Below are 14,449 nucleotides of genomic sequence, written 5' to 3'. Positions count from 1 at the left end.
ATAATCAGCCTGCTCTGCTTGGCTCAAGTGCAGACTATTATAGACATCTAACTCCTCAGGCCCCACTATATTTAGAAACAGTACCTTTTGCTTACATGGTTTCTCAGTTACTCCACTCACCTTCATGTAAAGGCTGAGCTGCTGCTCAAAACTCCTTCAGTTGCCCATTGCATGCCTGGAGAGTTTTTGCTTCACTGGAACCCTTAGTTGCTCCATTTTCTTTTCATCAGTGTTCACACCACATGATCCAACATGTATGTCCAATCACTTCTGTTACCATGTTGTTTAGGATTCTCATGAAGGAGTCAGAAGCCCATGCATGAGAGAGATGATTTTTTATTGAAGTAAACATCCATGCTGGTCCAGCATGTCTAACTAGGAAGGGGAGCTGCTAAAAGTCAAAAATGAAACCAGAGATTGAGCTGAGTAGCAGATTAGCTCTTAAATAGACATGAACCTCACAAAGGCATTGGTCCTTTGTGGTGTTTGAAGGGCTCCTGAGGAGGGTACCAGCAGATCAAGTCATCTGAAGATCTAGTGTTTAGGGGATCCCACACAGTTGGTGTTGTTGGATAGGGTTCCAGCACTGAACTCCCAGACAGAACCGCTGGGTACTGCTCATTAGGTTTGTGGGGTGGCAACAGAGCCAATACCATCAGATCTTCTTCCTCTGATCTTTACTTCTTGGACAGAAGTTTTCTGAGGACCTAATTCTTTAGGACCTGCACGTGAGGACTCGCCCAATTTTGACCAAGACAGGGAGGGATCCTTTCTACTAGAGGCATATCTAGGTAAAGTTATGACCTTATGCTTATGTTCATGTCCCTATTCTTAGGAGAGGGTTTCTTAGGCTTAAGAGTTTTACCTCAATTCTGGAGCTCATGCTTAGAGGGGCTCTGCTCACTAGCTCAGGCTGTTGGTGTAAGGTGATAAGTCACTTCTGTGCTGGGCTCCAGCCAATCCACAAGACAGAGACTGATCTGGTAACTTCCAGGGTAGATATCTAAGCCCCACAGGAGTAAGAGCAGCTCAGTCTGCTCAACATCACTCCAGATCTTGGAACTCACTCCTTCCTGTTGGTGGTAACAGACTCCCAAAGCCTGAGTTGTTCCAGCCTTGCTCTGGTTCCAGCCCTATTCCTAGTCCTGCTCCAGCTCTGCTCTCACTCCAGCCTCACTCCAACCCTACTCTGGATTCATAATTCTAGTTCTGACCCTGGCTCTGACCACTAGACCCAACTGCCATGGCTCTGACCACTAGGCATGATCATCCCATCATGGTTTCTTACTGTTGTTCAGGCAGGTCTTCCCAGCCTGAATCTGAATGGGGTCTCATGGGCTGCTCCATGAGTACTTCTGCAGACCAAACTCTGGTCCCTCACAAGTTCGAGGAGGGAAGGAGCTGCAGATACTGCAAACTGGAGGTGATATTAGCCTCCGTAAGGCAATAGAGGCAGTGCTGGAGATTGTCGTTGACATAGAAGGAATAGGAGGAAGAGACACAGTTCTTGAACCCCTGAACTCTTGGCAAAGTCCCTCTTCGAAGGGAGAAGCTCCCTGGAGCAGGAAGAATAAAACTAACTATGCTAGTGTGCTAAACACAAGAAAATACCAAACTGTCAACAACTATTTACAAATTGTATTCATAGGTTCACAGTAAAGGAAGATTGAAGTAGACATGGAGGGTTCCAACTCATGCCATGCGGCGATAAGAAGGAACTGGAGAGGTGTCTAGCCACACTGCCCTTTATACTCTTATTTTGGAAAATAACTGTGCATGTGCAGACCAATGGAAACTGCTTACCAAAAATTTCCAGACCCAGGTGCATGGTGTACATACATACATACCCATGTGTGGAATACATTGAAGTAGTAGTGAAGCTCAAAAAAATACCCAGGGATTCAGGGGATAGAGAGGGAGTGTGGTGGTGATGGTGAGAGGTGGGAGGGTATGGGTGAACAGTGGGGAAGTTGACAGTGGAATCAGGGGCACACACCATCTTTCAGAGTGATTAAATGAATAGGTACTGACAGTGAAGTGTGAACATCCCTGAGGTCTGTACACTAATCCAGATTAATCCATCTACCTTCCTACTGAATATAGACGTATTGGGAGGCATGACTTCGTCTCTCATGCTAGTTAGGATAATGTTGTTAAAGCCATGAGTATGAGCTTCCTGAGAACCATGCCAAGCAACATTTGACGCTTTGACCAGAATTATACTCTGTAGAAGACTACACAAAGAGGTCTGTAAAGACCCCATGGACAATGTGCAAAAATAAAATTTCATCTGAATAGAGTCCTTAATTAGTAGAACTGTAATCTCAGTGTTGGAGATGCTTATTCCTTACACACACATGTAATTTGCTGTGTATGCTGTATACAGAATTATTGTTATTTTTACTCTCTTAATCATGAGTAACACGATCATTTGATCAAATGAAGATACCTTTCATTCTTCAATGAAATAAATTATTTTAAATGGGATTTATATCAGGATTTTTGTCATATTTAATGTAATTAAAAATGATGGGCTACCACATGTCCCTTCTAAATTATAATACTTCATAAAATCATGGAATTTAGGCTGATGTTTGCTTTTCAGTGGAGCACTTGTTTGTCAGATGAAATTGCTAATTCATAGTTTCTTTTGAAAATATCTAAGCAGAAGAGAAACATAAATGAATTATTTAAATTATACATAAGGTCGTGACCAGTACTTGGCCTTCCTGGGCTTTTAACAATTTGTGTCTGAATTTGTATATAACTTTTGTTTTCCATTTTGATTACCACCTTCATAAATCAGCATTATCAGTCACATATTAAAGGACCTGCACTGAAGTTCTTACTAGATACCCATTACATATCAGTAGCACATAGTAAGAATAATTATTTTAAACAATATTACCAAGCTTTTAACCTTTTGCTCTGAATTTTTCTCACATTTTTATTCTGAACTTATAATTATGCATTTGTATATACCACTTTAGGGAAATCATAAAGTGTGGGGAAAAAATTAGTCAGTATGCTTTGCTTATTAAACCTTAATCCCAGCCAAACCATTTTCTGCTGTCTAACCTATCTCATCTAACGTTTCCCTTCAAGTTAACACTATGATCACTTTTCCATTTCACTATGAAAATTAAAAATCTCACTCTCATCATTTGGAACCTTTCATTTTCACCTTTCCTTGGGCAGAGATTGAGCAATATAAGAAAAAAATATACAATTCTCAAACAATATGAACATTTCCATAAAAATATTTTGTAACAAACGCAGGTAATATTCTACATACAAAAAACTGAAAAAACCATGCAGCAAAACAACAGAAGCGTTGTAACATATTAGTACAACCTACATTTGCGTTAATCTACAGTACCTTAAGGGTTTCCTAATGAAAAAAGGCAAACAACTTGTACCCAAATAGGACCATAAAACTCAATAAACTCAATGATAAGAGGCAGACAGAAAATATTTTTAATTAAATCAGGTTTTGATTAAATCAACCTACTTTTCAAAATGCAAGCACTGAGTATAATATACACAAAATTCATTTCTTTAGACAAGGTACAAATTTATTTGCCGATCTTCCACTGAAGGAACTACTATTAATTGGAAAATGCAAAAAAGGATGTGTTAAGTAATGATAATGAATGATTTAAAGAGACATCAATCTTGGTATAATGAGATCAAATATCCACAGCACAAAATTATTTACTACTTGTACAATATACATATGTATGTATGTATGCATGTATGTATGTATGTATGTATGCAGAACACATCGCTATTATCACTGCTGAAACCTGTGTGAGTTTAAATATATATCACAAAAGTATCAAAACTAAAGCTAATTGTCTCTTTAAATTTTAATTTAATATTTAACCCCCATGCAGAATTTTACAAGCTGCTCACAAGATGATATGAAACTTGTTAATATGGTTTGAAGCAACACATTAAAACAATGGGAAAACGGACCAAAATGTAACGTTTTCCTACTATGCATTTTCCAAAATAAACAAAAGAAAAAAACACAACTTTAGTTTCTGTCAGGCAGACGAGGCCTTTACCTGAACCCTAGGAACAAAAGGCGTTGTTCTTCTACTAAGGCTTTGGCTCTGGTAAGCAAAATTAAAGAAAAAGCAATAAAACAAAACCAAAAAAGACAACACGCTGGAAACTAAAAGACCAAAAGTAAAAACAGAGACACGCAACTATTACTTTAAACACAGCTTTACACCAAAGACATAGTTATCCAGAACAAACTATTTTAATGCAGTGCATAAATTAAATCTGCACATCTGTTACTGAAGCATGTCAAAACTCTGTGGTGAAATTCTGGCCCCATTGAAGTCAATGGAAATTTTGACACTGACTTCAACAAAGCCAGGATTTCATCCTGTATGTCTGTCTACTGATTACACTTTCAACAGATTAAGAAATAATCTTAACTAAAAGCAAAAAATGAGTACAATGGGAATTAAAAGTGGAATAGAAAATATTAATTCAGCCTGAATATCTCTGTCAGAAAGCTTAAAGTGTGCACTGAGAGGCTAGAAACTAATACCGCAATACCAGGTTTCAGTCTCCTTTTCCACAGTTTAAAGTAGCATTTGTACTGGCAGCCCTCATACACGCTGTAGCAACCCTTAAACTGAAGGTGGAGCAGTTGGAGATTAGCAGTGGGGAAAAGGTGTGATAATGTATTTCCATTCCCTACCAGTCATGACAGGAATGACATATGGTGTATTCAGAAAACTTTTGCATGAAATGAGTCCTGAAAAATTTAGCAATAGTTAGAAATCACACTCTGTACAATTTGACCATTCTGTCACCTTATTCACACCTTCCTCTACAGGTAATCCCAAGGATTTCACTGTGACTATTCACAGAGTAATGTATTATCCAATGGGCTAGATACAGCTCTGCGGGGAAGTAAGAAAGTCCCATTCACTCCACCGGCATAGGTGCTGGAAGTAGGGGTGCTGCTGCACCCTCTGGCTTGAAGTGGTTTCCATCATATACAGGGTTTACAGTTTGGTTCAATGGCTCTCAGCATCCCCTCTATAAAAATTGTTTCAGCACCACGGTTCATCGGTTGGCCCAGCTAAGACTGTTGCTCTACCACAGGGTGAAGAAAGAAGGGACTACTTGCCCAGCACTCCCTCCTGTAAGGGCTGAGAAGGTGTGGAGAGGGGCAGGGAGTGTGAGGTGGCTTTTCTTGCTGGAATACGCTGCTCCATGAAAAGGGGAGAAGAAACTCACACCAAAGCAAGGGGGAGTCTAAGAGGAGTTTGTGACTCTCTCAGGGTACATCTACACTGGAGCTGGAGGTGTAATTTCCAGCATGGGTAGACGCACACACACACTAGCTTTGGTTGAGCTGCCGTGCTAAAAATAGAAGTGGCAACATGAGTGGTGGGATAGTAGGTTTTTAATCCGCATGTACAAACCCAGCCGGGACACTAGGTATTTACTCGGGAGGCTAGCCCATACTGCCACCCATGCCACTTGTATTTTTAGCACACTAGTTCAATCAAAGCTAGTGCACATACATCTATCTGAGCCGGAAATTACACCTCCAGCTCCAGTGCAGACATACCCTCTGTCACAGTTTGTCCCATGGTCTGCTTCTGCAGTGGCACAGCTGCAGACTGTCCCTCACCCAAGATAGACTGTAAAGTTACTATCTAGCCCAATGTGAGTGAATGTGTCATAACCTTGCTCCAAAGGAAAAAATAGGATTTCAAGGTCTACATGATAGTCCTATACTGTAACACCTTAAAAAAAAATACAGAGTTCCTCTATTACAGGTCTGCTCCAATGTCTTTAGCTTCACAGACAGGTCACAATCGTAAGAGATTAAATTGCCCCTACAATGAACTGAACATCCTCAACTCTCATTCACTGCAGTGGGAACTGAGAGCAGGGGTGCTTATTACAGGTTTGGTTGGGCCCTAGGTTAACAATGGTAATCCATCACTGATTTTCCTAAAACAATCTTAGACATTACCATATGCCATTAAAGAACAATTCTAAAACACAGAGACAGCCTTTGTTAAAACAGGTTTTGTTTTTTAAAGTAATGCAGCCTCCAAAAATAAACCAACCAATAATAAATACCAACTTGTTCCAGTTTTTTCCTTTCTTTTACTGAACCAATCAAATCTCATCTCCCTCAACAAACATACAATCTATGCACATCATTATGACTAGTGCATCTATCAATCCCCTTTCCACAAAAATTAATTTGTGATGAAATATACTTTTGTTATAATGTTTTTAACTGCTGAATATACATGGTAGATAAAATGAGGTGCATAGAGATATAATGGGGTTCAATTGTATAGGCAAATAATCATACTTTATACATGACAGATCTCTCTTCTCTGCAGGGCTTCTCTATCTGGTGCAAAAGTGAGTAACTGTGATTTTACATATCTACTCATTTTTTAGTTCTAAAGAGCATTTTTTCAATCTTTAATTCTAACCACTGCAGCACTATCTCCAAGTTATTCTTTTCATGTAGCACCGAAGAAATAGCCAGAATGTAGTAATGAAACAAACAGAACCAAGGCTCAAATGCTGCTTTTTTGGAGCAAATGAAAGCAAATAAATTTAAAGAAAAATAAGTACGTGAAATGTAAAGAGAAAGGCAGCAAGTAAAGCAAATAATAATGAAAAAAATAACTACAACACATGTTACTCCGTGCAAAGAGGCCAAACCTCTGCAAAATATGGACAATAAATTATTCAAATAAATTAGCAAATGATAACATACACAATTTTTGTGTAATTACACAGAATTAGCTTAAATGAAATATGCACTTGAACAAGGTAAATATTAATGGAGATGGAAGTTTTTTATTAGGCAAGATGATCTCCTGCTGATTCTCTCAGCCTCTTGGTGGAAAAGTGAGGCTGGTAACAAATTCCATTACTCCCTAATGGTCAATTCTAGATTTACAGTATAACCTCAGAGGACATAGCCTGTCTTTCCCGTTACAGAATAAGTATAGAGACATTAACTGCAATGAAGAGAAAATGAGTGACGAGCAAGAATAAACAGGGAAAGGGAATGCAAAATTTAGGGTGACTGCATCACACTCACAGTGTCTAAATAACACTTATATCACAGCCTTTGAGAGATGAGAATCAACTCAGTAAATACTGCCCTCCAAAAACACACACTAAAGATTTTCTTACTTTTGTTTGGGGCATTGGGGCAAACTGAAATACATAACATTAGGAACCTAACTCCACATTTAGACACCTAAATAATTGGCCCCTTTTTCTAAGGTGCCAAGTAGTCAGGGCTTTTATTAACTTTAATGGGAGTTGTGGATGCTGAGCCTTTTTGAAAATCTTGGATACCTACTTTTAGGTCCCTAAGTCTGAACATTTTGGCCAAGGAATATAGCAAGTTATGGGCTCAGGCAACCTTCTTTGGTTTTATGTTTCTAAGGCCGAAATAAACCTCCAGACTCTTGGCATTGCCCTGCTACACAAACATATACACAAAATCCCGTCCACACTGATGCCAAAATACATGTGAGAGCACACAAGATTTCACTCTCAGCATTTTAAAAACATTGTACACATAGAAGCATGCAGGAAGCCAGCACCAGGCATAGCCAAAGTATGTATGAGGAAGATGAAATCCTGGCCATAGCACTGCCAAAATACAACTAGTAGCATGCAGGAAATCAACCCCATATCAAGTATCAGAGGGGTAGCCGTGTTAGTCTGAATCTGTAAAAAGCAACAGAGGGTCCTGTGGCACCTTTGAGACTAACAGAAGTATTGGGAGCATAAGCTTTCGTGGGTAAGAACCTCACTTCTTCAGATGCAAGGGCATCTGAAGAAGTGAGGTTCTTACCCACGAAAGCTTATGCTCCCAATACTTCTGTTAGTCTCAAAGGTGCCACAGGACCCTCTGTTGCAACCCCATATCATTACTTTTGCTGTGTTGGGGCTGGTTTAATGTGTGGTGTTATGAACATTTTTTGCTGGAAGAGCAGGCAGTTAACCAGCCTGAAGATAGCAAAAATATATGCTGTAGTCCCAAAATACTACCAATAAAAACTTTAAAAAATAGATAGTAGAGTTTGGATAAACACACACAAATGCAAACATGTATCCAAACTATGCACACCTCTAACAGAACTACGGAGGCCTCCATCAATCCAGCAGCCCTCTGTTACAGCACATCCTACAACATACTAACTACCCTGACAACACCTGATAGTGTCTACTGGTATGAGAGGCCAGGCAGCCTTCTATATCCTCCAAGAATTTTCCGAGAGCAGACAGGAGGCCATCACCCCTTTTCCTTTGACCTCTCCTATCCAGACCAGCACTATCCCTTGCACTTATCCACACCCACACTCTTCTCACAATGATCACACCTCCAACAGCATCTTCATGTATCCTCCTTCCCATCTAGACCCAGGATTCTGCAGTATTTTCCTTCCCAACCAGACACCATGCCAAACTCATTCCAAGTGGGTCTGAAATATTAGTCTTTCCCTCCCTCTCAAACATCTCAGTCTCTCCTGAGAGGAGTCAGATAGCTGCTCACCAGCGTCTAGATCTTCAGAGCACAGCTGATCAAAAAAATGGAAAAAATAATTTCACAAAAAATGTTGAATTTGCTTCCATTTCTCAGAATTCAAAATGGAACAATTTTTCATTTTTTGTCAAAAAATGGTAAATATTTTATCAGAATTTTCAAAATTTCAAAAATTTGAATTTTGTTGCCATTTGCTCCAACTTTGGGAAAAGTACAGAAAAAAAATAAAGAAAGACAAGGTGAGTGAGGTAATATCTTTTATTGGATCAACTTACGCTGGTGAGAGAAGTTGGTCCAATAAAAGATATTACTTCATGCACCTTGTTTCTCTAGTATCTTGGGACCAATACAGCTAAAACAACACTGCTTACAACAGAGAAAGAAATAACGAATGAAAGACAGACACCAACTCTGTAACTGATCAAAATTTCCTCAACTTCTGACAAGCCAAGTTAGAGTGTCTCATTTCTCTTTTGCCACTCTGTCACATTTCCAAAATTGAGTAAGTTTTGGAAAGCTACAGTGGGAAAGGTGAAAAAAGAAAAGAAAAAGTGTGCATAAAGGGGAATCCAATTGATAGCACTGCTTTCAGTGTCAAAAGGGGAAAAAGGGACAAAGGAGGCTGAAAGGGGAAAAAAATCCAAAATGTAGACATTTCAATAATTTTAGTTTTCGAAAAAACAAAACTAAATTACAATTTCAATTCAAAATAAAATTAACCATATTTCCATAAAGTTTTTTACTCTCAAAAATGAAAATTGCCCATAAAATATTTCATTTCTAATGAAACCCCTTTTTTTTTTCTGGGAACATTTTTCAATTGAAAAATTTTGACCAGCTCTATTTCAGAATAGGACAGCTGCCTGGTAAGTGCCACACCTCTTCCAATACATTGAATCTTTTAGGGTGACAGCAGATATCCCTATGTTCCAGGAAGCAGGGACTATCACAACCCATACCCCACTACATCCATCTCTGAACTATAGGGCCCCTGTGGCAGCTGCAGCAAAAAGTGGGCTGCGCAGGTAGCAGGAAGTATGCTCTGCCAATCCATGACGATAGGAGTTGTGGCTGCCTAATACAACCCCAGAATACTTTATGAATAGACATACTCTACTTACATCTTTTTGAAGGAAAGTAAACTAAGGGCTGTAAGTATTTTCAGATAGAGAGTGATCAAGGGAATTTGAAGAAATAATAAATTTCATACTAATCATCTCCCTACCTTAACTTTCTTTCTGCTGGTAGTAAAAGATATCTGCTTTTCAGAAGTGTCCACTAATTTTAGGTGCCCAACTTAAGAGAGCTAGAGCTTGATTTGTAGAGATACTAAACACCTGCAGCTTCCATTTCAGTCAACTGGAGCTCTGGATGGTCAATACTCTGAAAATCAGCTACTTTATTGATTAAAACAGGGAAACAGCTCATTAGTAGACAAAGAAAAAGTGAACTAAACTTATGGATAAAAACAAAAGACAGGAAAGAAGACTTTGTATGACTCAGGGGGTTTGTCTATCCCAAAAAAGGAAGAATTAAGTGGTTCCAGAAAAGGTTCTGTGAAAAATATTTGTGAAAGAGAACTCGTTTTTGCTTGATGCATGATAGTACATAATTCAGTCCCAAGAGGCCAAAGATGGTGAAGATTTCTTTGAATTCCTCCTAATGCCATTTGGTTTTCTTTGAGGGGAAGGCATTTTAAAAAGAAAATATTTAAAAGACATTTAAATGTAGAGACTGAAAATAAAATTCATTAAAAAATAGGTAAACATCAACCCTGAGTAATACGTCTTTTTGACATTTATTTTTCTTTTGGTGATTTCTGCAATTGCAGTGACTAAATCAGACCATTCCTCCAGATCCCCTAATATTAGCTCATAAGCATCCTGGGTTTTCATTATCTCGAAGTGTGACATCACAACAATCTGGAGTCTTGTAATACAACAGTATTACTCCCCCTCATCTCAAAAATATCACCTTAAGCCTATGCAAATTTTTTATTTAGATACAAAGGGGGGTGTTTCTGGAGTCAGGAAAGCCAGGAAGTCACTCTTGTCTTGTCCCCTGCTTTGAGGCTGTAGCCATGCCCATAATATTTTTTCTTTTCTACATTTGATTGGCTAAGTCCTTTTTTATTTATGTTTTCATTAGGTTTTGCTGTACTTGAAAAGTTATTCTATATATTAATCCTTAAATAAAGAAACTTTAATGTTTGTATCTTTGATAGCCCAAGTTTGTGTCCCCTTGTTCTTGTATTTTAAACTAGCGCAAAGATTTTTGCAGTCTCCACACCTACTAGTCTCTCTATATTGAAGATATCTAAATCTCACTTTTCCAAATAATACAGCCTTGCAAAGTAGTTCAACAGCAGAACAGTACAGGAAATTAAAGAAAAATAGTTACAGGTGGCTGTGCTGATAAGCAAAACAAATAATGTCTCATCCATAGCTAAAAAGTAGCAGAAAAGACTACTGACTACACTGAAAAAAAATATTCGCTCCCCTCATCTCTACATACCATTGCATCAGATGTGAGAATTTTATGAACACTTTCTCTAGATTCTGTATGTATTTTTATATCACACTGATCATCTACCTTTATATATTTTTTAAAATATAAAGGTGAGATTTTTCAAATATCTTCAACAGCGGCCTAACTCTGCTCCCACTGAAATCACCAGTAGCTTCACCATTGACTTTAGTGGGTATAGAGTTAGATCAACGCTGAGCACTTTTGAAAATTCCTTCCTAGAGTTCTAAATATCATTTGAGAGCATAAAAAGCCCCCAAACCTTTAGCTTAGTCCAAAAATCATCATTTCAGATGATGTATTTGTGGATTCTTTGGATGAGCTTTGGTCACAGTGAGGATAGGAAGAATGAAAGTGAGCACCATGAGGAATCAGTGGAGAGAACAGTACTCTTTAAATTGTTGAAAACATCGGCCAATTTTTTCACAGAGTGGATAGCTGAGTATCTGCAACTTTATATGCATAAGCACCTATGTGTGGATTTTTCAAGTATTAACATCCATGCATGCGGTGAAAAAAATTGTCAAATGCATGGGTAGGCATTATTGCTCAAAAAGTGTGTGCACTCAATTGCACAAATACAGCTGGAGGCAAGATTCAGGCACATTTGAAAATTTGGCCCTATACGTCTCAGAATATCACTCTAATAGCTTAATGGATACATATAAATTCCCAATAGATGATGAAAAGGCTGCACTTTAAAAGGTATGCCCTGCCTATACTGAGAAACATGGCACTAAATAAGAGAATTAGGTTCTTACAAGAACTTTATTTTACAGCTATCTGTCATTTTGCATAAAAATTGTGTATGTTATAAAAAGCAATTTGAGAGGATTAAACAAATGGTTACATACTGAAAGTTGTCCAGACAAGAACTGTGGAACATCCCTCAACATGCCAGGACTCATGGGAGAAGTCACTGAAATAGATGGTCGGTCCATTTTTTGAGATTCAAATGAACTAGAACCTGAAATTACAAATAAATATAATTCATAAAAAATAATAACAATTAGCACTTGTATTGTGCTTTATATTTTCAGTGGTCTTTAAAAACATTATTTCTGACATATTACAGAACACAATTATAGCCACACATATAATAAACGTGGTGGTGAAAACTGGAACCTTATTTTAATGTGTTCAGGATGACCAAATAGCTTGCAAGGAAAAGAGCAAAATTTAATAAAAACTAAGCTGTCAACATTCATGTCAAGCACATAGCATACACAGAAAAATCCACTCCTTAAGACTGTGTATTATGCTTATCTACTGAGCATCCTCAAATCCCATTGACTTCACAGGGTACTCAGCACATTGCACAAATGCTTGGCTCCTAGTAGAATTAGAATCAGACTCTAAATGTTGTTGCAAATTTTATAAAAATAGCAGAATGAAGATGCTAGAGTTTGGGGATTTTAATCTGGAGGCTGCAACGACTTCTGCAAAGTGGGAGATGACATGTTTGTGATATTACAAGTAGAGTAAAAGGAAGATATCAAGTTATTATACAATACAGAACACTGTATCCCACATCTTGCCAAAAAACATAATGGATTTTATTGTAAGGCTTAGCTCACCAGTGAAGGGTTATTGTAGACGCTTGTTCACATTACTACAATTAAATTTGTGCCACCACTTTAATTGGTGGTGTTTATTATAACAGCACAGTAAAGCAGCCATAAAAAAATAACTCCAGCTGAAATCTGACACACAAGCGCTAAGCCAAGCCACAATTTCTTTTTTCCCGAAATACTGCTTTGATCAGTTATACTGAATGGTCTAAATAAAACAGAAGTGTGCTGATTTCAAAATATCCATCTCCTAGGCCCAAGGTAACAAAAATGTAATCAAAATTGTTTTGTTTAATAAGGTTACAGTTGAAATGCAAAACAACAAAGTACAGGAAATTAAACATTAGAATTGACATTCAACCCTTTATGCACACTATTTACCACTATGTTTTTCTTTTCTTTTTATTAGAGAGCAGCATGAGTTTATAAGAGAATGTCAACCTTAACTTTAAATTTCCTGACTTTTGACAGTTCATTATTAAACAAAGAGGTATAGATAGATAGATAAAAAAGGTAGATGAGACAGATATGTAGACAGACACAGAGACAAGAGTTACACTGAAAATAGATGACATCTTTTCAATTTGTGCTCACATAAGGGAGATTTAAGTTTTTCCTACTCAGTATATGAAACTTACTGGACTCCAGTTGTGCATGTGTACTGTCAGGTATTCTGGGAATATCCCTGTAAGTATGAAAAGCAAGAGAGTTGGATCCTTTATCTAACAATAGTATTAAAACTTCTGTCAACTATAACACATTTCAAATCACCACACAGTACTTTGAGAAAACCATACATCTACTGACTATCGTCAGCCACAGGGAATATTTACCTCCCCGCATTTTTACTTAGCTATGTCTATATCTATCTATATATAGTTCAAAAACAAGTAAAGGTCTATGTAATGACTGTTTAATGAATGTAGCTGAGAACCCATAAAGTCACAGATACCGAGGCTGAGTAAATAAAATGAAAGAAAAAATACAATCATTCCAAAGTTAAGCACAAACTAGAACTGTGAGTTTGTTGTGATGATATAAACCACCTTAAACAAGTTGGATCCTTAACACTGGTTGTCTCAGTGTGTCCATTATTAGCAGTGGTAATGGCATTGATAAAATCTTACTCTTTCGGTAAAAGTCCGTAATTTTGTTTGACAACAGGACAAATAAACAGGAATAGCCTGAATATATTATCTTCTAATATGTGATAACTATTGGCAATCAGTCTGGGTGTGAACACAGGTGATAAAAAACATACAGATTACAAATAAATTTATGCCCAAGTAAGGGTAAGGATTTGACTTGAATCCCCAAACCAGGATCTTCATTGTGCAGGCTAACACAACAGACATAACTACTTAATACTGTCGCATGTACCTACTACTATATGAGGCAAAATGTCATGTCAGATGCAGCTGCATGTACCAACCATGTCACTTTGAAGCACTGATGTTCCAATGATTAAGTACCTCATTATGCCTACAGCACATAGATGTCTGTTTTCCCCAAGATGTGCATATATAACTTGCATTATATGCTGGTAAGAACAAATACTTTCAAAAGCACTGTATGGCTATTTGGACAAAACAGGGTCAAATAAAGAGCTTCAGTTGTGAGTCAGACTAAAAACAACATTAAAAATAATTATTTGTGTTTAAATGTGTTTGGTTTTGTGTATATAAAAGGGAAAGTGCAGCATAAAACAAATCTTTCTGGAAACATCTGGTATCGGACATAGTAAAACAAGGCTATAGTACGATTATCAAACACCTAATCT

The 14,449-nt window shown here is 37.7% G+C and overlaps 1 protein-coding gene across 26 annotated transcripts in view; it reads right to left on the bottom strand.

The window, feature by feature from the left end:
- The window catches only part of RIMS2 (regulating synaptic membrane exocytosis 2), a 782,248-nt gene that overhangs the window by 295,212 nt on the left and 472,587 nt on the right, over positions 1-14,449 (bottom strand). For 15 of the 26 annotated variants that reach the window (XR_010598944.1, XM_065585982.1, XM_065585999.1 and 12 more), the window contains 2 exons: positions 13,308-13,354; positions 11,953-12,065 (listed from right to left, as the gene is read on the bottom strand). Coding sequence is in view for 25 of the 26 variants with exons in the window: in XM_065585982.1 (XP_065442054.1) it covers positions 11,953-12,065; positions 13,308-13,354 (160 nt within the window). In the remaining variant the exon portion in view is untranslated. Of the gene's footprint in view, positions 1-4,070; positions 4,119-11,952; positions 12,066-13,307; positions 13,355-14,449 lie in introns of all 26 variants that reach the window. The other 11 variants (XM_065585993.1, XM_065585978.1, XM_065585977.1 and 8 more) reach the window with 1 other exon arrangement.

The sequence above is a fragment of the Chrysemys picta genome, chromosome 2 (genome assembly GCF_011386835.1).
Source record: "Chrysemys picta bellii isolate R12L10 chromosome 2, ASM1138683v2, whole genome shotgun sequence".
Taxonomy (NCBI): domain Eukaryota; kingdom Metazoa; phylum Chordata; order Testudines; family Emydidae; genus Chrysemys; species Chrysemys picta.
This window is presented reverse-complemented; position numbering and strand designations above follow the sequence as displayed.